Below are 26,595 nucleotides of genomic sequence, written 5' to 3'. Positions count from 1 at the left end.
TTATGTAGGACTGCACGCAGGCAGTCAGTAATTTTACAATAACAATTATAAAAGTTGGAAATGCAAAAATCGAATTCTAGTTTAACGCTACTTTCGCTGTATTCTATTGGTACATACATACGCTTACATGCTAACATGCGTTTTCCCTCTTTCCATTATCATACATATGGTGGTACATCGGTATATATACATATATGCATATTTTCGATCATGTATGACAATCCGCTATCCCGGCATTTCATATCCCAATTTTAGGGAGCCCTAATATACTTAGCGAACAATGTGCCAAATCTCGTACGTACGCTTGTTGTATGCCTGCCGTGTTTTCCAGTCATTGCTTTACCTATCGAATTCGATCATTTGTGTTTATGCGTATGTTCGCTGTCACTTGGTTTTGATGGTGCGTTGGCCTCGTTTGATGCTTTCGGCTTCTGCTTAGCGCGTGCGTTGGTGTGTCGTATGCTTGTACGTAAGTATGTAGAAAAAAGTCCCAATTAGTAGCAGCGCTTAGTTTGGCGACTTTTACTGCTGATCTTTGTTTATCCCAATTATTATGTATGTTGTATTTGTGGCATTGGTTGCGCAAAGGGTTGGTTGACCGGCATAATTTTATGTTTTTGTGCGTTTCCATTTTACTTCCAAATGTTTTAGTGTATGTTAGGGTGACCTATATTTGAACCTTATGTGGGCGAAAAATGTAAATATTTTGCTTGCGTGCAAAAGTACGCAAGTCTGGTTTATCCTTCCATTTAGTAAATAATAATTCAATATGCAACCGCATGTATGTGTTTTGACGTGTAATTCATAAATATGTATATAATTCATGTTATAAAAATGTACAAATGTTAAATTCGGAGTTAAGTTCAATCATTGTATAACATGTAAAAAATGAGAAAATAGATATATGTTGTGAGAGTACAAAACCCTCGGTTTTGGGGTCCTCACAACTTTCTACATGTGCTGAATACTTGAGACAGATTTTTTATGTGATGTTTTTTGCTACATCCAATCACTATAATCTCATCCACATACAAAAAAGCTACGTTAGATGAAATACCTGAAAAAGCAATCGTCATCAATCTAGAAAAAGTTAGGTGCAACGTTTAACCCAAAAGGTAATACTTTCCATCTGAATGATCCACGGTCAGTGCTAAACGAGGTTATGTCGCGTGAGTCGGGATGAAGCGCTATTTGGTGGAAAAGGTCAAGCGTTGAAAAATATTTTGCACGGCCAAGATTGTCAAGAATGTCATTTGTCGGCTATTAGTTTTTTGTTTACTGCGCGAAAATCTACGCACATTCTATACGCTTTTTCGCCGTTTCTATCTTTCTTTGGTACAATTATAAGTGGACTATTATAGTTTGAAAAGCTTTCTTCGATTAAATCATTTTGCGATAATTTACTAACTTTGGTGTTTATTTCTTCGCGCTGAGAGTGTTGAAGGCGATAATTTTTGATGTACACTGGCGTTGTATCTGAAAGTCGGAGTTTTTGTTCGTAGAAGTTGTTTCGTGTCATTTTATCATTATTTAACACAAAAATGTCCGAATATTTTAAACATAACTCAAGCAAATTACTTTCTGCATATTTAGGTATTTTTTTTTTGTAAAATTTGTTTTAGCTCGCTAACACGATTAGTTCGATTGTCTGTTGTGTTGATTTCGTAAAAGTTATATTTATATAGTTTTTCTGTACGAATATTTTTGTGGTATTTATAACTTTTACTATCGGATTTTCGGTATCGATGATGCATCTTGCTGTAAAGACGCCTTCTGTTATTTCTTGTGAGTCCACGAACAGTGGTTCTGGTGACTTTTCTAAGTCAAAAATTCGGAAAACTTCGCATCTTGGTGGAATAACACTAGAGTCACTTTCCGTACCGTGTAGGATTGGAAGTGAGACTTTTTTGCCTTTTATCCAAAAAGAAATACTATTTGTCGCGTAGCTGCTTTCGCATTGGTTATGTTTCAAAAAGTCTTTACCTAATATTCCATCCGACGGAATATTGAAATCGTCATTCACCACATGCAACGTATGCTTAATAAAAAAATTTGAAAAATGTAAATTTGTTGTGAACGTTCCCAAGGTAGGAACCACATCTGAAGTAACTCCCGTAATATTAATTATTTCCCCTATTACCGTTTACAACTCAACTCTGGTTGGGTTGAAATTTCGCAATGTGGTATTACAGATTACAACTCAACCTGTCAAAAAAATTTCGGTTGAGTTGTCTAGTTTAACAACTTTTTGTGGCATTACCGTTTACAACCTTGTGTTGGTGTAGTCGTCAAAGACGTCAAAATCTTACAACTGATTACTAGCAGTTGTCTCATACAATTTTGCAGTTGTTTTGAAAAAAGGTAACGTTTTACAAGACGGTTCACCTAATTTTTAACAAAAATCAAAGTTGGTATCAAAAGCCACGTTTTGACCTCCGATTTTAGAATCCGAAAACAAAAATTAAAAATTTAATTTCTGTCATATCATTTCAGTTAAAATTTTCATGTGGTTGTTGTATTTTGGCAGATTTTTTGTGCGCAGAAATGCGTTGGATCCACCCAGAGCTATTTTTACAAATCGCGGCCGAAGGCCGCCAATGCAGAAACGTGTTCTGTGCAAAAAAACTATGGATCGGGCCTCATATTTCGGACCCTCTCGGGGCCATTTTGTGGGTTTTTGTAAATATTTTTCGAAAGTTTTTAATTTCCGCTTTCGAATCCTAAAAACGGAGATCGAAACGCGTCTTTTGATATCACCTTTGATAAGAGTTAGATGTTACACGGTCTCATAAAACGTTACGAAAAAAAAAACAAAAAATTGAAAGCCGGTAGTTAAACCTTTTTTAATGAAACAATAATCAACAATTTTGTACACATTTATAGAAAAAACAACGTTTAAACGAAGGATTATGTTGGATATCTTTTTGACTTAATGGAGCGACATTCCGAAGTTGGACGAGGCTGGCCGCAGTTCGGATGCAGTCAAAATAGGTGAAATTATGCGAACGTGAGTCCCATTGGTACTAATCACTACTCCTGGCCATCCTGTTTTAGAGTAAAATACAATTTTTCCTGTTTGGGTTTTAATCCACTTCGCACAAATATGCTCTTCAATAATATCTAAAACCAGTCCAACACCAAAATCATTTCCACAGCATTTTTGATATCTGCCAACAGCAAGGAATCTGAATGTGGCGCATAATTTTAAAATAGAGGTAAAGCCTTCCATCGAACGGGACTTTATGGAGCGACATTCCGAAGTTGGACGAGGCTGGCCGCAGTTCGGATGCAGCCAAAATAGGTGAAATTATGCGAACGTGAGTCCCATTGGTACTAATCACTACTCCTGGGAATCTTGTTTTAGAGTAAAATACAATTTTTCCTGTTTGGGTTTTAATCCACTTCGCATAAATATGCTCCTCAATAATATCTAAAACCAGTCCAACACCAAAATCATTTCCACAGCATTTTTGATATCCGCCATCAGCAAGGAATCTGAATGTGGCGCATAATTTTAAAATAGAGGTAAAGCCTTCCATCGAACGCGTTTGCCGAAATGGTCCTTAATTGTGTTGAGTAATAGGCAAAATGCTTCCTTTCAAATCTGCAAAATAACTATTTGCAGCTCATCATTTGTCACTTAAATATTTTCATACTTGGTGCTTGGTAGTTCCAAGGGATTGGAATGATCACGCGAATGTGTTTCGTATACGCGATATATCAATCGCCGACATTTTCGCCATTATAAAATAGATTTCATATAATATCCGTTTTACTTTTAATAACAAATCACTTTTGGAAATGCTTAAATTTCCGCCACAAATTAATCAGCTGTTCATTTATCTGTCAAATCATCACTTTCTGAAGTTGGCAACCCTACAAGACGCGTGAGCAGAACGCTGATGTGTTCACCAACACATTCACACAAAAGTATTGCGATTACTAATACATACAAACTTGGTGTTGTTAATTTTTTTTCATGTTTGCCCGAAACTGTGCGTACCTGTCCATAAATAACTCAATTTGTGTTCCCTTGCATTATTTTCGGTCAGTTTTGGGAACCAGAGAACGATAGTTGGAGAATATCAGAACAAAGCTATTATTTTCTAAAACGCAAAAGACTTAAAAATTTCAGAGCGCGATGGGATTTTTAAATTAATTAATTAATAAATAAAATAAAGGTTAATATAATAAAAAAAATATGAAAAGAAGGCATTTTGCTAATTGCTTATCGAAAGAGAAAAAGCTCTTTGACGATAACGTTAAAATGTTTAAAGAACTTGAGAAGTCCTCTCAAGATAAAGTGCAAAGTGTTGCTAATTCTTTGGAAAGTGTTGCTAATCCTTTGGAAAGTGAGGCTAATCCTTTGAGTAGTGAGATTTTGCAAAGTCAGTGTTTGCCAGTTGATAGTGTTCGAAGTGATAGTGATGATAGCGTAGAAGAGTGTTTAGGTGCCCAAAGTTATTATGTAGAAGAGGGTGCAGGTACGGATCTGAACGACTTGCTAAGAAGTTGGGCCATAGATTTTAAAGTTCCTCATAATATTATAGACGGACTTCTTCAGGCACTCCAAAAGGGTGGGATAAAGGATGTGCCGTTGTGTGCCAAAACTCTTTTAGATACCTTTCGAGAAAAAGTCAGTGTAGAATCTATGCCAAATGGTGAATTTTTGTACTTTGGTATACAAGACCAACTAGTTTCTAAACAATTTTCATTTTTGGAGGCACAAGAAGAGGTTTTAATTGATGTGGGAGTAGATGGTCTCAAACTTTTTAACAGTTCAAGTCGAGTTTTATGGCCTATTCTTGGAGCACTAGTACATTTTCCTTGTGTTGATCCTTTTGTTATAGCTAGCTTCTCAGGTTTTAAAAAGCCTGAAAATATTAATGATTTTATGGCTAAGTTCGCTTCAGAGGCAAAATCCCTGCGAGAAAACGGTATTGCTGTCGGTCCCAATAAAGTGTTGTTAAGATTTGATGTGCGTGTGTTCATTTGCGACTCCCCAGCTAGGGCGTTTGTTAGTGGTGTTATGTCATTTAATGCCAAACATGGATGCCCCAGGTGTCATATAGGGGGTGACTGGGATGGGAAAGTATATTTACCCACAACGTTTGGTATACCCAGGACGGATATAAGTTTTGAGAAAAGAGATCATGTCTCTCACCACAGTCCTCAATTCAGGCAACAGAAAACCGTTTTAGAAGATGCCGGCTTTAAAATGGTTTTTCAGTTTCCACTAGACTATGCATTTGGTAGATTTAGGTGTCGTAAAAAGGTTTTTAAAAAATTTGAATAGCGATGCAAATATCCGAAAGATAAATGAAAATATTAAATTTATTTCTAATTACTTTCCGTCTGAATTCTGTCGTACTGCGAGAAGTTTAGATGAAGTTAGTCGGTGGAACGCAACGGAATTCAGACAGTTCCTGCTATACACAGGCATTTTTGTTTTAAAAGACTGCATTAGTAGTGAGTTGTACTTCCTTTTCCTACTACTACATACCGGCATTCGACTTCTTTCAAGTGAAAGGTCGTTTAGGTCTGAGGCTGATGTTGCCCAAGATATATTAGAGCATTTCGTCACGCAGTTCAGTGTAATGTTTGGGAAAGAAAGCGTTACTTTCAACATTCATGGTTTACTACACTTGTCAGAATGTGTCAAAGATCTTGGTCCTTTAGATTCCTTTTCTGCTTACAGGTTTGAAAATTTTATGCAATTTTTAAAAAAGATAGTAAGAAAACCAAATCAAATATTGCAACAGCTGTTTTTAAGGTTGAAAGAAAGGCAGGATGTAAGTTCATCGATTCACAAACCTTCCAAGCTAGGCTCTTTCGATATTGATTTAAAGAAAGATAAAGACTGTTTTTGTTATAGCAAAAAAGTCGGCCCTATAAAAGTAGTAGAACTTATAGGGTCAGGAGAATTGGAAATAGTGCAATGTACTGTTTTTCGGAAAACGCAAAATTGTTTCGATGTACCTGTTAGCTCCTCCGATAGTTTAGGTATTGTTGTTGCAAGTGAGCCAAGCTTAAATTTGGTTGATTTAAAGAGAGAAGATCTTGATTACAAGTACTTCTGTATCCCTCAGGAAAGCAAATTTTTGCTTATACCCCTTCTTCACCACCTATTCCATGAGTTTTCCAATTAAGCCAGTTTTTCCTAACCCTTGTTTCATAAACTTTCAATAAAGTAACACTTTCCAAACTTTCGAATAAATGAATCTTAAAAATATAATTAAAACGTATCCTTTAGCTTTTGATTCTAAAATTTTTGAAAAGTCCAGTTACAAGAAGAAGTGCAGTTATGGAATCTACAAATAATGGTAAGAAAATCTCTTGTACATGATTTGTACATAAGTTAACTTTCAATAATTTTCAGCGAATTATTTCAATAAAGTGTTTGCAACGAATAGATGTTTTAATGAGGCTACATCTGAAGCCGAAGGTGCTGCCATTTCCTCAGCAGGAATGGTAGTCGATCAGGCTGAAGGACTGCTACAAGGAGATCCGGCTGAAGATGTTGGAACCAACCAAATTGAAGTCAACCTGGCAGGACCTAATGGAGGTAAATTTTTTAAATTTTCATTTTGTTTTAAACCCCCCTTCTAGAGTATTAAAAATAAATAAATAAATGTAAGGTGCGATTACCTCCGAAGAGATATAAGGCCGAGCTTCTCTTCCAATTGGCGCCGTGCTCCTCTTGATTTTCCCTACAAATTGGCCGGACGGGACCTACATGTGTTATGCCGACTCCGAACGGCATCTGCAAGGCAGATGAGTTTTCACTGAGAGCTTTTCATGGCAGAAATACACCCGGAGCGCTTCCCAAACGCTGCCGAGGGGCGACCCCGCTTAGAAAAAATTTCTTCTAATTGAAAAACCTTTTTTCTAAAATTTTGATGTTGCTTTGCCCGGGGTGTGAACGTAGGGCATACGGTGTGGTAGGCGGAGCACGCTACCATCACACCACGGTGGCCGCAAGAGTTTTACCTTTCGTTTATACACAAATCATTTGCCCACATATAGTTAAAAATCAAATATTCCCATGTTATTTGTAGGTGAAAACAAAAATCGTGATAATACACTACATTAAAATTAAAAGCTTAAATGTTCACAGCCATCTCTTTGAATGTCCTTAACCATATTTTCACTATACCAAAAGAGAAAGCTTTGTATTTATTCAGCCCGCCCTAATACATTTGCACATCGATTGCTGCCCTACCTCAGAATGGGATTGCACACCGACCTATTTCAGACTTATTTTTTAGGAAAACAGATAATCCAGATGCAATATTTCTATATTTTTCCACTGTCCAAGCAATGAAATGATTGCCAAGATGAAAGCCCCATGTAATATCATGCCAGAAGTTACATTTACAAGTATAGATGCACCCTTTAATACAAAGACGGGTATAATATACAGGTGTAACATGATAATTAAATTTAATAGCGCAGGATTGAATAAAGGGCCCTCTGGTTTAGCAAAAGAATTCCCACATTGCAACAAGTCATAACTGGAAACATTCCCCGACATAACGTCGCTGCACTTTCCACCACTATTAAAGCAGAACCAGATATAGTAATCACAAAGAAATTTGCTATGTAGAGCACCCCATTGCGGTAATTCTTTACTTTAGCTCACTTAGCTCGACCGCGTTTTAATCCCAGGACCATGAATCCGAAAGTGGAAATTCAAAATTTTATTTCTGTCAAAAGATATTTCCAAAAAACCAAAAAATGGCCCCGAAGCACTGCGAAACCGGGGGTGGGATCCATATTTTGGTAGTAGTGCAGTTTACGGTACCCACCCTAAAGTTGGGCCTAGATTTTCGAGTGAGGTATTAATCTCGAGAACAATAATCCGAAGGCGGAAAAGAAAAATTGTATCTCTGTCCGGAGATATTTGCAGTTGAAGTTGGCGATTTTAATGTGGTTGTTGTTGTGTTTATACCCACAAAAAAAAATTGTGCATCACCGTGGCGGTAGCCACGGTTATACCACACACCCGGACTTGGCACCCGAAGGCCGCCAACGCAGAAATGTGTTCTGCGCAAAAATACTATGGATCCCACCCCCGGTTTCGGAGGGACCCGGGGTCTTTTTTCGGTTTTTCGTTAATATCTTTTGAATGGATAAAAAAGTTAACTTCCGCTTTCGGATTCTTGATCTAGACGTGAATACGCGTCTTTTGATACGTCACTCGAAAATTTTGGCCCAAATTTCGGTGGGTACCGTAAACTGCACTATTACCCATATTTTTTGCGCGGAACAACTTTCTGCATTGGCGGCCTTTGGCCGCGCTTTTAAAAAACTACTCTGGGTAGGTCCAACACCGGTTTGGAGACCACAACTATATCCGCGCAAAACACAAAACAACAACCACATGAAAATTTTCAAATTTGTTTGCAAATATCTCCGAAACGAAATAAACTTTTGAACTTCCGCTTTCGGATTCGTGATCCTGGGTCCAAAGCGCGTCTTTTAACACCTCTCCTGATAGTTTTGGACGAGTTTTAGCAGTTCTGAGCTAAAGTAAAGAATTAACGCCCTTGCTATCAATTCATTGCACTATTTATTTATTTTGCATTATAACAAAAGTTTTTTGGGCTTGAGAACTGTCTCACATCCAGTTTGATATGGGTTAGAGTTATTTAATTACTCTATACACCAAGTTAATCGCCAGTAAAGTTTTTTTCATTCCTAAGTGTCTTTTAAACTTGCACGAATATTTTATCCAAAGGTAGATATGTGCAACAAAATTAGCTTGATCAACTGACTTCTATCGTTTTCAATGCCCCAACAAGAAAGCTATCAGTTAGGTAGCTGTGATGTATATTACATATTGCGGCATATTCATAGACGAAATTTATTTGGTACATAAAGTTAGTTGAAGCTTTTTCGACAGATAGCCAATAGAAAATTATGTCAAAAAGCTGTAACTAACTTTTAGTTCTTAACTAAGTTTGACTATGAATACGCCCCATTGTTTTGTATAAGATATTAAACGTATATTATTCTTTTTATAGATGTGCTGAGAGTTTTGATGGAGATTATTTATAAGATGGATTAAATTGAACAGAATGTAAGAAGTAGGGTAATAGGAGACGGAGGAAAAATAGCATTAAAATTCAGAATGATTTTGTATTTAACTAGATATTTGTATTTTACAATATTCATGCAAAGTACTTTTTGTATTCCTTAAACTTAGCAACGTACACTCAGCTATAATCAAAGCGTACTAATGAAAATGGTGGAGGAAATTAAGCAAGATGTAAGTATTGTTTTTATTTAATTAATTTTACTTTTAACTTCAATTATTCTCTAATGACTTAGGCTTTTTTGTGTGTATACAAATCTTTGCTATGCAGAATATTAGTTTCATTCCCCTAACGATAGATTACTTACTTCTTACTTAATTGGCGCTTAACCGTCTAAACGGTTATGGCCGTCCAACAACGATAGATTATTATCTTAAATATACAGCCCAATTCCCCGGGGAGATTTCTCCCGTTATTTGCCATCCTCAACCATTTTTGTATGGAGAATGGGAAAAAGATTGAGAATTTGGCTGATAACGAAAAAAGGTACCGACCATATCTCAACCAAACTACTTTGTTGCTAAAGCTCACATCTCAGTATATAATGTTTTGTAACACCGATTTTCAACTCGTTTCTTGTTAATATATATACTTTAACAATAAACCTTCATTTTAAACAGGCGGTACCGAAGAGTGAAGTTTTGGCGCAACAGCACTTAATGCGAGAGTGCAAGGTGACGCTGAAGAAGGTGGAAAGCTCTGTGTGCAAAATTACTGGGGAAGTCAGAGACAAGTACATGGATGAAGTTGCCAGCGCATTGCCTCTCCAGAATGTATTAGAGGTTCTAAAGGTGGAAGAAAGATTGAAGGTAGAGGAGTATGCTGTAGCAATGGTAATTTGGCTCAAAAAGTTCTCTTTTACCATAATTTAATTTCGCTTTCATACTTTAGAAGGCTCATATGTTCAAAATTAAGGGCATTTCAGAGGACATACCCCGAGTAGTAAAAGAAATTTTTAGTGATACGTTGATGGAAGAGTGCAACTGGGCGGGAGCAGCTGGAAAGAAAAGTCTCCAAAAGCTTTCCTTGTTCGAGACAGTTCTTCGCGGTAAGATGTTATAAAGAGAGATGTATTATAAATTGGATTCCTTTTTTGATTTTTGGTACGTTTTTAGATTATTCATACACCAAGGACATGCATCGTATGAAAAAGGAATGAGAAAGGCGGTTGAACTCAGCCACCACAGGATGGCACAAAGGGAATTCGGCAAAAAGCAAAAATTAGTTACTGCAAAGACAAGTCCACCAGCGCAATGACATTTTTCCTCTTTTCTTTTTAAGTTGTAGCTTTTGAATTTTCGGTTTTTTATATGTTTTTGAATTTTTTTAGTTTGCGGAATATATTTAAGTTAATTAGTTGTTGTTTTTAAGTTAGGCTAATGTAATATATAAATGAAGTTTTTAAGTTTTCGTTATATTTTTAAGTTAGTCAGTTACTTTTTTTTTAGTTAGAATAATGTGATATTTAAATGAAGTTTTCTAAGTTTTCAAAATATTTTTCAATTTAGTCCCAATGTTTAATTGAATTTTTTATATAGTTTTTATCATAACTACCTGAGACAAAAAGGACAAATAAATAATAAATAAAAGCCTTTTTGACAAAAAAGAAATGAAATTTTAATTAATAATGAGCACATAAAGAAAAGCAATCTGACACATATGTAAATAGTTTAAGTTAAAATTAAAAAGGCAATTTATGTTTTTTTTAAAGAAATAAAATTTTTATGAATACTGAATCCATAAAAAAGTAATGAGATACAAATTTAAATAAGTAAAAGTTATAATAAATAATGCAATATATATATTTTTTTTATAGTTTTTTTATCATAAGTACCTGAGAATGAAAAGACAAACAATTATTCGCTTTTCAAAGAAATGAAATTTTAATGAATACATAAAGAAAAGCAATGTAATATATATGTAAATAGGTAAAGTTAGAATAAATAATGTAAATATACTTTATTTCAAGAAATTAAATTTTAATGAACAATGAAAACATTAAAAAAAGTAATCAGATATACAAGTAAAATTAAGTTAGAATAAATAATGTGATATATATATTTAATTGGACGTTTTGAGATCTTTTTATAGTCTTTTATCATAAGTACTATATAAAAGTGCACATATATTGAATAATAAACGAATTTTTATATACATCTATATGTTTTTTATTTATTATGATGCATCCTCTGTGATTGATTTGCACATCCGGTTTGATGGATCCGCCCTGACTAATGTTTACATCATGTTTGATGGTTCCGCCCTGACTAATGTTTACATCCGGCATGATGCCTCCGCTCTGACGAATGTTTACATCCGGCATGATGCCTCCGCTCTGACGAATGTTTACATCCGGCATGATGCCTCCGCTCTGACAAATGTTTACATCCGGCATGATGCCTCCGCCCTGACAAATGTTTACGTCATGTCTGAAGTCACACGTATACAGCCAAACCCATCAGGTTTGTCATACTGCTAGAGCAAACCTGATGGGATATTCGTACTGCGCCCTGATGTGACTTTCTTACAGCACTTCTTGACAGATGATCAATCATCTGATTGTCAGCTGTCTAGTAGGGAACTCAACTCAACTTCAACTGAAATAAGTTGTAATTCGTAATACCAAACGGGAGTTGAGTTTTCTTAAAGTTGAGTTGTTTTCATTACAGCCCAACTAATTTGAGTTGATAACCGTAATAGAGGCATTTATCATTATCATTGAATGATAAATTTTTGTTAATGCGTGAGATTTTAATTAATGAAATGTCGGCTTGCGTGCCGACTAAAAAGGTGCAACATTTGTTAGATCCGGTTACGTTTAATTGGATAAAGTCTGAGAAATTAAGATTTAGACAGTGTTTAAGTGAATTGCGCCCACTTAAATACATAATTCATAAGTCACAAACATTTCAGGAATGCATCTCTATAAGTAATTTTCGTACACTTAAATAACTCCCAATTCACCTCTGCGTTATGCTAATACTCAATCATCTCTTCTTCATTTGGAAATTGCTCTGGCGTGGAATTAATTTCCAGCTTTGTAATGCCTATAAATGCTTTTGGACATCGATTCTCGCTCTCTTTTTGACATTTCTAACTATAGGCCGATTGCCAAACTCACAGTATGCTCAAAGCTTTTCGAAAAAATCATAAAGGAGAAGTTGTCTTCTATCATTAAAAGGGTGATTGACCCGCGTCAGCATGGGTTTGTTGCTGGCCGCTCTACTGTCACTAATCTAGGGTCGTTTTCTGATTTATGTATCTCTGCATTTAAGGATGGCTGCCAGGTTGATACCATATATACCGACTTCTCAAAGGCTTTTGATAAAGTTTCACATCAAATCTTACTATCTAAACTTGAGTATATTGGATTTCACTCTGTATTCTTATCTTGGTTAAAATCGTATCTATCCAACCGGTCTCTATGTGTTGAAATCGAGGGCTGCAAGTCCCTACCTTTTTATGCAACGTCTGGAGTTCCACAGGGTGGCATTCTCGGGCCTTTGTTGTTTGTGCTTTTTATAAATGATATTGGTTCCTGTTTTTTTTCGTCCTCTTTCCTTCTATATGCAGATGATTTAAAGTTATTTCATAGAGTTAATGGCGAGTCGGATTCCCTACTCATACAAAATGACCTAAATAATCTTATTGAATGGTGTAATGCCAATAATCTCTTCCTCAATGTGAATAAATGTTTCCACATGTCGTTTACTAAATCATCTAACTTATATTCCACCCTCTACGATATCGCAGGTGCTCGACTGGTTTCGGTTAATGAATTTATTGACTTAGGTGTTGTTTTTGATTCCTCTTTCTCTTTTGTCAATCATATCTCTTATATGCTTCCCAAGGTTTACAGAAACCTTGCCTTTCTTCGTAGATATGCAAAAGACTTTAAGGATCCTTATACAAGGAAGGCTCTTTATATCTCTCTCGTTCGTTCAAAACTAGAATACGCCTCAATTGTTTGGAATCCTATCTATAGCTGCTATGCTGCCAGAATTGAAAGGGTTCAAAGAAAATTTACTCGTTTTTGTCTATTTTCACTCAACTTTGACGACCCAATTCCATCCTATCACTCGCGCTGTTTACTCATAAATCTCCAACCTCTCGAATCCAGAAGGATAGAACATATGCTAATGTTCGTCTATGATCTAATAGTTGGCTCTCTTGATTGCCCAGTTCTCTTAGCGAAGGTGTCATTTAATGTACCTAATCGGAGTCTTCGAACATTTTTTCCATTTTACATGAGTGCTTGCAGGGCTAATTATTGTAATTTTGACGCAATTTTTCGGGCACTAAATGAATTTAATAGACTCTCAAGGAGATTTTTCATTGATTTTTCTTTGTCGAGAAGCATCTTCAAGTCAACTTTGCAAGAGTTCCTATAATCTTTACTTGCATTATCTTTTTATCTTTTGTTTTCGCTAGTCATGTTACTTACGTTATTCGTTGTGGTTTTCAGTTGATTATTTGTTTAAGTATTTATTTGCTTTTGTATTCTAGTCTGTAAGATTGTTTAATCATAGACTGAATAAATTATGCATACATAGATACATACATACATACATACATACCATCAAACCACCAAGGTGCATCGGATCGGACAACAATCATCGTCATCATCATCGTCACCGCCAACAAGAAGCACTTTATATAAATTAATCATCGAGCGTAACTATATTGAATTTCTTGAAATATCTTTATATTTAATAAGTGATATGTAAATTTTAATAAAGTACATCATTAAAATTGGATTCTTTAAGTTTTAAATCAAAAGCCCTCTCCGAATTTAACATGGTCCTTGCGAGCCAAATTTGAACCATAAATTTGGCAAGCATTTTAATATTCTAATAAAAAAAAAGTGCAACACTTTTGGTCAGGTGACAGTGTTTTTTGTTCTCATCAAAACCGGTAGTGAAGACGAAAATTTGGTAAAAATCACCAAAAGAAAGAAACTTGAAACTAATTAATCCTGTTTGCTGCTCAACGAGGGATTTAATATACGTGTATGTACATAAAAAATAAATAAATGTAAGGCGCGATAACTTCCGAAGAGATCTAAGGCCGAGCTTCTCTTCCAATTTGCGTCGTGCTCCCATTGATTTTCCCTACAAATCGGCCGGACGGGACCTACATGTTTTATGCCGACTCCGAACGGCATCTGCAAGGCAGATGAGTTCACTGAGAGCTTTTCATGGCAGAAATACACCCGGAGCGCTTGCCAAACACTGCCGAGGGGCGACCCCGCTTAGAAAAATTTTCTTCTAATTGAAAACCCTTATTTCTAAAATTTTGATGTTGCTTTGCCCGGGGTGTGAACCCAGGGCATACGGTGTGGTAGGCGGAGCATGCTACCATCACACCACGGTGGCCGCCCGTGTATGTACATACGTACAGAAATTAGTAATGAGCAGTGCCGGAAGAAGTTTCCAGAAGGCGCATAACTTAGAACAGCAGCGTCCAGCGAGGGATTTTTCATCATTTAATGGCTAAGTACCCGAAAGAAGCCGTAAGTTTTTCATCACTTTGATTGTACATACAAACATACATATTTATATAATATACATACATCAGAATTAAGATATCCTGTTAGTTAATAGGAATTCAATTTGATTTTCGATATCGCAGGCAATTACATATTCTCTTTCTCAACTTCTTTTCGCTGCCGGCGCAAGAGTTAAATCACAATATTCCAATACATACCAGATTATCGAAAAGTAAAGATGTTGCAGTGACGAAAAGTCGTGTGAAGCAAGCTCCACAAAATTTCTAGTAGGTCACATTCACCACAGCAGAATTTGTAAACTACCACTGTCGGTATTTGCTATTTAATAATTATTTCTACACTTTTTATTCAGGTAATGTGTTCAGAATTTTAATTTTTACTCTCTAAAACTTCAATCAGTGTATTTCTGTGCTTAAATTATGTTAAAAATTGTGTTACAATTTGTGGTGTGGTGAAAGTGACCTACTAGAATTTTGTTACGCTCCGCTGCTTTCCACCGAAGTTTGCGCCTGCAACATCTTTACTTTTCGATAATCTTTGTACATACTCTACATATGTTTCAGTCGGTTGCGCTTTTCCATTGCGCATTCTTATGTACATACGTAGATATCCCAGCAGAAAAATTCTCTATCATATCTAGTGGAGCACTGCGAAACAAATTACATTTTAGGATCTGAAACCATAGTTCCAATCTAACGTAGCTATTGATTACATTTGAAAATTTAACATATTTTTAAATAATTCCCGGCTGGTGGTGTACATTATAAACCTTTCATTCAAACTACATTTCTGAAAATCTGATTAAGCACTCGAAATTTTCTTAACTGAACATTTTTGTCGTTGCTGGGTAATCGCGCCAGCGCTTATTGTCAGGGTACTATGAACATCTTTAATTTTCTCTTGGTTCGCGTTATTTCTAATATTAACGACACCGCAAAATTTATACATACATATTTTCTTTTAAAAATTGCCATTATACAATGTGAAATCTGTATGTAGAAGAACATATCGAGATTAATACACACCACGATTTCATTAGGGGGACTCATGTAACCGTATAAATGCCTTATAAAGTGTGTAAACGTATAAATTTATCTAGTGCGTAAACGAGCTGTCAAATTTTGTATGAAAAATCATTTACACAACTTGTATAAATTTACGCGCACATTTCATTGTGTAAACGCGGTAAACTCAAAGGAATGCAACCTTGCAGACATTACAGCAGGCATTTTCATCAGAAATCTCCAACACCAGCAAGTAAATGCATTTTAGTTTTGATTTTTCACTTAATCTTGGCATTTTTTAATTTGTATAACAATCAAAAAAATTTTGTTCGGCAATAATACAGCTGATAAACAATCAAGTTTATCAAGAGTATTACTAGGTGCGTTCATATAACAGCCTGTGTAAATGGATATAATTTTACACCCTATAAGTTTATATGCTTTCATGAGTCCCCCTATTGTTTTGGAGAATATACTTATGTACATATGTATACACATATAGTTAAATTATCAAATACACTCGGCTGGACACCGTGTATAGAAAAATTTTAGGCCAAGTGCACTACTCGCGATATTTAGGTAGCAGTTGGGACAGAAAAGTCAGAATTTAAGTTACCATTCCATATAGGCATCAAATCACGATGTCAACTCTAACCATGTCAATGTGTTAGGCTGCTTAAATGGTACCTCCAATCAATCACACTCTTTAAACTTTGATACTCTGCCCTGTATTAAGATAACATCTTGCGATTTCGATATTTTTTATGGGAGCTATGAGGAGTGGCCATCCTTCCGTGGTATGTTCACGGTTATATACCTCAATAATCCTAATTTAACTCCGGCAGAAGTTACTCCATTTACGAAGCAAAACCCGTGGTAAAGCAGGAGCCATTGTTAAGCGTTATATAATATGCGATCAAAGTCTTCCGCTTGCGTGGGAAACATTACAAGCTCTCTTCGAAAATGAGAGGATTTATATCGATAACCAACTTAAAATACTTTTCAATCTTCCCTCTGCTACGTACGAAACTAGCCAAGAAATTCAAAGAATTCGAACTTGCGTTAGTGATTGCCTCTCGCGCCTTAAGTTTCACGGAGTTTTAATGTCTGGATGGGACCCCTTTTTAATATACTTATGTTCTCCCAAACTCCCGTACGAAACTCTTTCACATTGGGAGTATTCTATTAAGTCATCAAAAGACCTTCCCAACTGGACTCAAATGGACCCCTTCCTTACTACCTGTTATGAGGTACTTGAGCGTCTAGAGTTTTATAAAACTATCAAAGAAAAAAACTCATGGGTAAAAAAGGCACCGGTAAATTCCGATAAAAGCTTTTCAATGAAATGTAAACTTTGCAAAATTAAGCACCCACTGAAATACTGCAAAAAATTCAAAAAATCTAACAGTCAACGAGTGCTCAAGTTTTGTCAAACAGAATCTATTTTGTACCAATTGCTTGGCTTACAGTCATGTTCTATCTAATTGTCTAAGCACTTTCCCAAGTCGGCACTGCGCTAAATCTCACCACACAATACTCCACTCTAAACCTACATATAGTACCGTAACAAAGGAGGCAGGCAAATCACAATATATTACTACGACGTCCGCGAATCGTAGATTTTTAAAATTGAATAGGTAGACGAAGCAAAAAAGGCAACTGATCCGCATGCAACTGTTATTTATGTGCCGCCACTGGGAGCTGCTGCTGCTATCCTAGAAGCATTAGAAGCAGAAATTTCTTTGATTGCTGCATCACCGAAGGTGTGCCTTATTAAGATATGGATCGCGTTAAGCACGCTCTCTTTAGGCAAAATAAATCGCGACTAGTCAGACCCGATGGTCCAGGAATCCTCGCACCATAAAGGGTAAATAAATTGCCTAGCATATTAAATATATACACAACATGTATGAATTTGTTAGTGACAATTTGTCATGCTCTTGTTGATAGCCAACTGAAGAATGCAAATACCAAGGAAATCGAATTACCAATTGCGAGAATCGAAAATCGTTGGATCATGTAGTCCACTGGAGTACTTACCATTATACTCCAATGTAATGCAGCAATGGACCAACTCCTGTTTCTACACGAACATCGCTGCAATAATCGTTGGATCATGTTGTCCACTGGAATAATTACCATTATACTCCACTGTAATGCAGCAATGGACCAACCCATGTTTCTACACGAACACATTGTAAGCAGATCATTCCTGGTTTTTAACGATTGTAATCACTACACGCTGTTTATTGGACTGTGGGTACTCCATGGATTACTCTGATGTAATGCGGAGCTGGAGTATATTGTCCAGTCCTAGGTCATCGCAATGTTAATTGGACCATATTTTTTGTATGAATTGTGGTTAATTTTGGAGCACTCGGTTGGTCCATAGCGAGTACTCCATACATGTATGCATGGAGTACTCGCGATTTTTGCAGGGTGTTATTCGATAGTATGCCCAGTTTCTGCATACGGACGTTCAGTCTATAATGCCCTGTAAGAAAGCTCTTGGGATTCTAAGGTTATCTTTCGAGAAGTCTATTATTGCCCTGTACCGACTTGTAACATAATCACCTAACAGTAACATAGATTTTCTCAAACCTGGCGTGTTGTTGTTGTTGTTGTAGCGATAACGTTACTCCCGAACGCTTTGGGAAATGTTATCGATGTGATGGTCCTTTGCCGGATACAGATCCGGTACGCTCCAGCAACACAGGACCATTAAGGTGCTAGCCCGACCATCTCGGGAACGATTTATATGTCCACATTAACCCTTCAGGCCATCCCTCCCTCTCCACCACCAAGTTCCATTAGGAGCTTGGGGTCGCCAGAGTCTCGTGTGTTAGTGAAACAGGATTCGCCGCGAATAGGTGATGTTGACAATTGGGTTTGGAGAAGCTATATAGTGCGCTGGCAACCCATTGAAAGGGTTGCGCTACACAACCCCTTGAATCAATATGGTATTTTAGTCGCCTCTTACGACAGGCATACCTACCGCGGGTAAACTTTAAGCCCTCTAACCCACTGGAGCCATGAAAAGCGTGGGTGTACTTTGGGTGTCCCAAGGCAAGTTCCGTCGTGCCTGGTGTTGTTGAGTGAGCGGCCAGGCAGCAGGGTGCAACAAATGCACCTTTCAGGAGAAGCCCAGAAAATCGGGGAAAATTAGATATACTGGTCAGATGCAGCAAACGAGTATATTCTATATCATATGATCAACTTGGAGACAACCAAGCTTTTATTTTCCTTTCCACCACGGAACTGGTGCTCGGCACTGCTGCTAAGGAAGGATGATGAGATGACTCCAAGACTTGCCCGTTGGGACCACCAGTTCCCGTGCTGATCGGAATCTCATGCATTCCGACACCCCAAACGCAGAAATCCTATTATTATTAAAATGTGTTTATAATTTGTAATAACCTAAGTTGTAGGCTTAAAACGCCGTAATAATAAATAAATAATAATAATAATAGGCGTAGTCATATCAATTCGTTCCCGGGTTTCTCGGGGAAAGCAGTTTTAGTAGTACTTTGCCATTTTCAATTTGAACATTCATTCAAGAACTTCGCATAATAGATTAAACAGTCATCTGTATTTATTTGTTTTTGTAGCACGTCTAATTTACTTCGTAACATCAATCAATTGTCCCTTGTTATAATTTATAATTGTGGAACCCTATTTATAGAACACTTTTCGGCTTATATTAAAAACTTTTAATCTATTCTTACTGATATGAGTTTCTTTTTCATTCTAGGAAATTTGATTTTGGCGATGTGCGCATAGCAATACCAAAATATTCCAGCTGTGGCTGTAAGAACATACATTTGCTCAAATCAGAAGAAAACTGCACGGTTAGACGTCGAAAAGCTTCAATCACAACAGACTGCCAATGATTTCGCAACTCGACTCTCACACCTGCTCTCTGAGGGCACAACTCATCCTGAAGGAATACAGGAGCAGTGGGAGCATATCTCCAAAGCACTTCATACTGCCGCCGAGGAAAAAATTGGTTACCGGCGGCCACGAAAAAACAACTGGTATGATGAAGAATGCCGCGTCGCAACCGAAAGAAAAGACGCTGCCTACAGGGCTACGTTAAAAGCGAGCGCGACAAGAGGAGTGTGTGAACGCTATCGTGAGTTGAAAAGGGAAGCGAGACGCCTTTTCAGGAAGAAAAAAGCAGAAGCAGAAAGGCGTGAGTGCGAGGAGCTTGAGCTGCTAGCCACCAGGAATAACGCCCGAAAATTCTACCAAAAAATACGGCGACAGACGGAAGGTTTTAAGACCGGGGCAAACTCCTGTAGGAATGAAAACGGCGACCTTGTAACTGATGTCCAGATAGTGCTTAGATTATGGAGGGAACACTTGTCTGCTCTCCTAAATGGAGGCAGCAATTCACCGCGCAGAGATGAAGAACCCGATCCCGCAATCGATGATGATGGAATATATGTCCCCCCGCCCGATTATGACGAAGTTAGAATAGCAATAACCAGATTGAAAAACAACAAGGCCATGGGCGCTGATGGATTGCCTGCGGAGCTATTCAAGTTCGGCGGCGAGGAGTTGGTAAGGCGCATGCAGCAGCTTCTTAGCAAAATATGGGCGGACGAAAGCATGCCCGACGGTTGGAATCTAAGTGTTCTTTGCCCAGTCCACAAGCAGGGGGATACTGCAAAATGCACCAACTATCGTGGAATCAGCCTTCTTAATATCGCATATAAGGTCCTTTCAAGTGTATTGTGCGAAAGATTGAAGCCCACCGTGAACCGGCTGATTGGACCTTATCAGTGCGGCTTCAGACCTGGTAAATCTACCATCGACCAGATTTTCACAATGCGCCAAATCTTGGAAAAAACCCGTGAAAAGAGAATCGACACACATCACCTCTTCGTCGACTTTAAAGCCGCCTTCGACAGCACGAAAAGGAGCTGCCTATATGCCGCTATGTCTGAATTTGGTTTCCCCGCAAAACTTATACGGCTGTGCAAAATGACGTTGAGCAACACCATCAGCTCAGTCAGAATTGGGAAGGACCTCTCCGAGCCGTTCGAAACTAAACGAGGTTTCAGACAGGGTGACCCCCTATCGTGCGATTTCTTTAATTTGATGCTGGAGAAAATTATACTAGCTGCAGAACTTAACCGCACTGGAACAATATACTATAAAAGCATGCAATTACTGGCATATGCTGATGACATTGATATCATCGGCCTAAACACCCGCGCTGTTAGTTCTGCTTACTCCAAGCTGGAAAAAGAAGCGGTAAAGATGGGTTTGATGGTGAATGAGGACAAAACGAAGTACCTGCTGTCATCGAGCAAAGAGTCAGCGCATATGCGCCTTGGCAACCACGCTACTGTTGGCAGCCATAATTTCGAAATAGTAAAAGACTTCGTTTATTTGGGAACCAGCATCAACACTAGCAACAACATCAGCACTGAAATCCAGCGAAGAATCAATCTTGCCAATAAATGCTACTTTGGACTAGGTAGGCAATTGAAAAGTAAAGTCCTCTCTCGGCGAACGAAAATCATACTCTACAAGTCACTTATCGTACCCGTCCTGCTATATGGGGCAGAAGCATGGACCATGACAACAGCAGATGAAGCGGCTTTGGGAGTGTTCGAGAGAAAAGTTCTTCGAAAGATTTATGGACCTCTACGCGTTGGCGATGGCGAGTACCGAAGAAGATTTAATGATGAGCTGTACGAGCTATACGCAGACATCAACATAGTCCAGCGAATTAAAACGCAGCGGCTGCGCTGGCTAGGCCATGTTATGCGAATGAAAGATGATGCTCCGGCCAAGAAAGTGTTTCTATCGGAACCCGCCTATGGAAGCAGAGGTAGAGGGCGGCCCCCACTCCGTTGGAAGGACCAGGTGGAAAACGATTTAAACTCCCTTGGTGTGACCAATTGGCGCCGGTTGGCGGAGCGAAGGAGCGACTGGCGCGCCTTGTTGGACGGCCATAGCCGTTTGGACGGTTAGGCGCCAATTAAGTAAGGAAGTAAGTAAGTATTCATAAACACTGATTCTAATATTTTGTTTTGGTTTTTACTTTAGATTCAACCGGTTATATACGCGATGTCAGCTATGCCTGTAACTTAAGCGCCTTCAGATGTAATAGTTACCGCGGACGCGGTCGTGGGTGTAGTTCACTACATGGAGATTACACTAATAAACCACTTTCAATATCGGAAGGTTTTCCAGCACCATAACAACACCAACAATATGTGCAAGCACCCGAATAAATTGTACAACAAACGTTAACACCACATCAACAGCTAGCAACAACAACAACAATCGCAACAAGTTGAAACTTCTAATCAATTAATGACTTGTGAACCACCAACATATCCGCAATATGCGCATCCATCAACAGCAACGTATGTCGCCTACTTTGCAACACAAAATCCAATGCTTCATCCAGTGTCAGCTGCATAACAAGCCACTGGTACACCGTTATATGTTTCACATATGCAACATATGTATGCGAATAAACATCACGTGTACAATTTTAAGTGCTCCATTTGTTTATTCGCCCGAATATCAATATATACCCGGTGAAGATGGCCAAGGCCATTCTGATTCTAATACTGATAAAGGCGAACCATTGGCAAATTTAAAAACTCAAACAGACTTTACGAAAAATGTTGATAATGGTATTAATTCTAGTACGGATAGTGAAGAATTTAAACCTAGGAATAAAACTAAACTGCATAAAAACTTAACGGGAGATGACGATGTTTCTAATTCTAATACTAAGGAAGCTGAACCTTTGATAAATATGAAGCTTAAAACAGAGTTATCAAAAATTACGATGATGATAATGATGTTCATGCCAAGTCCAATGTTGAAAATGATGAAAATTATGAAACAGAATCTGAAAATAGTATGAGTGTAGACCTGAAGCAAAACTGTCATATCCGGTAAGACCAGAATTATATGTTAAGAAAAGAGCCTACATAAAGAGTGCTCAGTATATTTATGGAAAATTTATCATGAGACAATGCCCAATGTATGAATTTCAATTAAATTGAGCACATTGTTGGAAAAAAGGTCAAAACTGTATGCATCGTCTAGAGAAACCAGAACATTTACAATTTAAATATAACGAACGTGGTACAAAATGTAAATTGTGTGATTTTCAAACAGCTACACCAAGCTTCAACAAATTATTGGACCATGAGATTTCTCATATGCCCAATAGTCATTATTTAAAATGTAAATTATGCGATTGGAAGACTAAAATACGTTCAAGTAGAATTTTCATTTACGTGCACAACACGCTGAAACAATTGATGTAACAACGAAAAGTTTAGAATTAACTGTTTGTCCATATTGTAAACAAGAATGTGCATCACAATGGTATTTACGCAAACACTTAATACAGGAACATGAGAAAACAGTGGATGAAAGAACATCTTTTCTATGTTTAGAATGTGGTGAAGAATTTAGAACAAATGCAAGTTTACGTGTACATGTTTATGAAAAGTTTGCTCATTGTACACGACAAGAAATATTTTGACGGTATGGTTACACCTATGTGGCATCTACAAGCTATTTATAATGACTAGTATGGAATGAATCCGGATATGGAAGAAAACGGAGGTGACGAAATGAATCACCATGCTTCTTTGGATTCTGGTGATACTCTTGACATGCTTCCTAATTTCGCTACGGCTGATCTTACTATACCTGCCAAACTAATATGACTGCAAACTGATGATGAGCAACACTACCAGCGCAGGAAAAATAAGAACTTCAAAACAAGGTTTCGGAAAGGGCACGACCATGAATAGACGTTAATGTATTTATATAGTTTATAAATATAAAAAGCACATATGTAAAAATTACTAGAATAATAGGGCATGATTTTAACTCTAAAAACAATTTTAAACAAGCATTATTTATGAATTAAATATTTAGACAAAAAGGACGCGTTTCATTCATATAAAAAGCGAATTGACAGAAGGTAACCGGTACGGGTAACCGATAGGCCAGTTACCCGTGTTGTTGTTGTTGCATATGTTTTGGTTAGCGATAACGAAAACAAATAGACGTTAATGTATTTATATAGTTTATAAATATAAAAAGCACATATGTAAAAATTACTAGAATAATAGGGCATGATTTTAACTCTAAAAACAATTTTAAACAAGCATTATTTATGAATTAAATATTTAGACAAAAAGGACGCGTTTCATTCATATAAAAAGCGAATTGACAGAAGGTAACCGGTACGGGTAACCGATAGGCCAGTTACCCGTGTTGTTGATGTTGCATACGTTTTGGTTAGCGATAACGAAAACATACCTAATGAAGGAACTTAAAAATGTAAATAACATCGAGGGAGAAGGAATATCGAAAACACAATAGGTAAGAGCGAGAAAGCGAGTCACACGTACAGCAATGTAAAAGTCATTAAGACGATAATTGGTGACCAAGTTATTGGTGACGATTAAGTAATCGATTAGGTAACTGCCAAAACATATGCAACAACAACAACACGGGTAACTGGCCTGTCGGTTACCCGTACCGGTTACCTTCTCTCAATTCGCTTTTTCCATGAATGAAACCGTCCTTTTTGTTTAAATAATATTTAATTAACAAATAATTCATATTTATAATGGTTTTTACAATTGAAGTTATTTCCTTATGACCCTAATAAACTTAACATATAAATAAATAAATAAAATATTGATATGTACAAGCTACATAAATACTTTAACGGCCTTTCATAGTCGTGCCCATTGTTGTTGTAGCGATAAGGATTCTCCCCGAAGGCTTTGGGAGTGTTATCAGTGTGATGGTCCTTTGCCGGATACAGATCCGGTACGCGCCGGTACCACAGCACCATTAAGGTGCTAGCCCGTCCATCTCGGGAACGATTTATGTGGCCATATTAAACCTTCAGGCCATCCCCTCCCTCCCCAACCCCAAGTTCCATGAGGAGCTTAGGGTCGCCAGAGCCTCGTCTGTTAGTGAAACAGGATTCGCCACGGATAGGTGAGGTTGACAATTGGGTTTGGGGAAGCTATATATTGCGCTGGCAACCTGAAGGGTTGCGCTACACATCCCCTTGAATCTGGTATTTTAGTCGCCTCTTACGACAGGCATACCTACCGCGGGTATATTCTAACACCTTAACCCACTGGGGTCGTGCCACCTCTGCAACCTTGTTTCGAAGCTCAGAGTATGCTGCCCAATTTTTCCCGTGCTGGTGTTGTTCAACATCAGTTTGCAGAGCCATATGAGTTTTGTAGGTAATATACCGGAATATATTGGCAGCCCCAATTCGTGCTTTCAAAGTTGATTCACAGGTGATGTTGAGCATTTGGCTTTAACCCTTTCCCATAATATGCTTGGTAGGGCCATATATGTGGCAATAAAAAGGCGGAGGGATAGTTGTCGCATTTTTCCTGTTATTTGAGCAAATGTCTGTTCTTCTTACAGCCACTGCTGAAATATTTGGAATATTGCTATGCGCACATCGTCAAAATTAAATTACCTAGAATGAAAAAGAAACTAATATCAGTAAGGATAGATTAAAAGTTTTTAATATAAGCGGAAAAGTGCTCTATAAATAGAACTCCACGATTAGCTCTTTTCTGAGAGGCCAAAGTCTCAAGGGACTCAATGAGATTTCAGATAACCAGAATCAGGCCCTTGTAAAGTAACTTCAAGTGCCCATCCACCATACCAAGGTATCGTCCGATGGCAGGGGTACCCGAAGATACTTCCCTGTTGCATTTATAGAAAGCATAAAATTATAACAAGGGTTAATTGATGATACGAATTAAATTATGCTCGCTACAAAAACAAAAACAAATAAATGCAGATGACTTTTTAATCCATTATGCGAAGTTCTTGAATGGATATGCAAATTGAAAAGGGCGAAGTACTGCTAAAATTACTTTCCCCGAGTAACCCAGGAACGAATTGATATGACTACGCCTATCCTTCTTTAGCAACAGTGCCGTGCACCAGTTCTGTGTTGGACAGGAAAATAAACGTTTGGTTGTCTCCAAGTTGATCATATGATACAGAATATACTCGTTTGCTACATCTACCTACTGGAAGGTGCATTTGTTGCACCCTGCTGTCTGGCCGTTCACCCAACAACACCAGGCACGACGGAACTTGTCTTTTTTTATTGGACGTTGTGGTAGCGCATTACCCTCAAGTGGGCCAATGAAACCAGGCTAATCCTGTTCATGCGTCCGCACCCCGTGGGACCGCCGTTACATAACGTCACGTGGGAAAAGACGATTTAGTCGCCATTACTTCGTATGCGCATTTCTCTGCGCTCCCTTTCGCCATGCATCAATTTCGTCATTACTATAAAGGCCATCTTGCTCACAGCAATCCAATAATCTATTTGTCTAAATTCCTAATGGAAGGCTTCTCTCCAAAAACTGTTTACAGACAGTCTTTCGCCGTGAAAAGGAGGGCAGTGAAACATTAAATGTTCTGCGCCTTCCAATTCGGAGGGACAGCTTAGACAGAAAGGATCCTCCTCTATCCCACGCTTATGTAGATATTCCTTGAAGCCACCGTGCCCTGAGCTGTATGAATCATGAAGGTCCAGCGCCCTTTTCTCGAATCTTCCGTTCTTGCAACCTAACTATTGTTCGTGGCCTTGCGCTTTTCTTAGCATCTTCAGATGGTCGGATGATTCCAATACCATACAGATCGGCCATTTCACCTGAGAGTAGATCTACTGGGATTTTCCTGGATAAAACATGGATGGCGTCGGCGGACACCGGCCGATAAGCACATGATATTCGTATAGCAGTAATGCGGTAGGCTCCTAGTATATCTTTTTGGTGGACCATTTTAGATCCGTGCCATACTGGTGCTGCATGTAATATTATAGAGCTGGTTACGTTGGATAATAGCTGACGGGTAGCTTCGCTTGGGCCGCTGATGTTGGGCATTATTCGCGTTAGGGCTCCACTAACTCTAGAAACTTTCTCCCCCACCG

The 26,595-nt window shown here is 37.9% G+C and overlaps 1 protein-coding gene across 4 annotated transcripts; it reads left to right on the top strand.

The window, feature by feature from the left end:
* The first annotated feature begins 952 nt into the window (after positions 1-952).
* LOC137250048 (uncharacterized) lies at positions 953-10,891 on the top strand. 4 transcript variants are annotated; one of them, XM_067782269.1, is made up of 8 exons: positions 3,302-3,317; positions 6,254-6,323; positions 6,380-6,565; positions 9,209-9,271; positions 9,719-9,931; positions 9,990-10,146; positions 10,214-10,303; positions 10,497-10,891. In XM_067782269.1, exons 3-7 carry the CDS (start codon positions 6,518-6,520, stop codon positions 10,255-10,257), a joined length of 525 nt encoding a protein of 174 aa, XP_067638370.1. In that variant the 5' UTR covers positions 3,302-3,317; positions 6,254-6,323; positions 6,380-6,517; the 3' UTR covers positions 10,258-10,303; positions 10,497-10,891. The 4 variants fall into 4 exon arrangements, 3 of the variants coding, with proteins under 3 accessions (XP_067638369.1, XP_067638370.1, XP_067638371.1); XM_067782270.1 differs by lacking the exon at positions 3,302-3,317 and adding an exon at positions 3,504-3,525; XM_067782268.1 differs by having other exon boundaries at positions 953-6,323.
* Positions 10,892-26,595: the final 15,704 nt, after the last annotated feature.

The sequence above is a fragment of the Eurosta solidaginis genome, chromosome 4 (genome assembly GCF_040869045.1).
Source record: "Eurosta solidaginis isolate ZX-2024a chromosome 4, ASM4086904v1, whole genome shotgun sequence".
NCBI lineage: Eukaryota > Metazoa > Arthropoda > Insecta > Diptera > Tephritidae > Eurosta > Eurosta solidaginis.
Note: the sequence above shows the minus strand (reverse complement) of the source record. Positions and strands in the feature narration are given on the sequence as shown.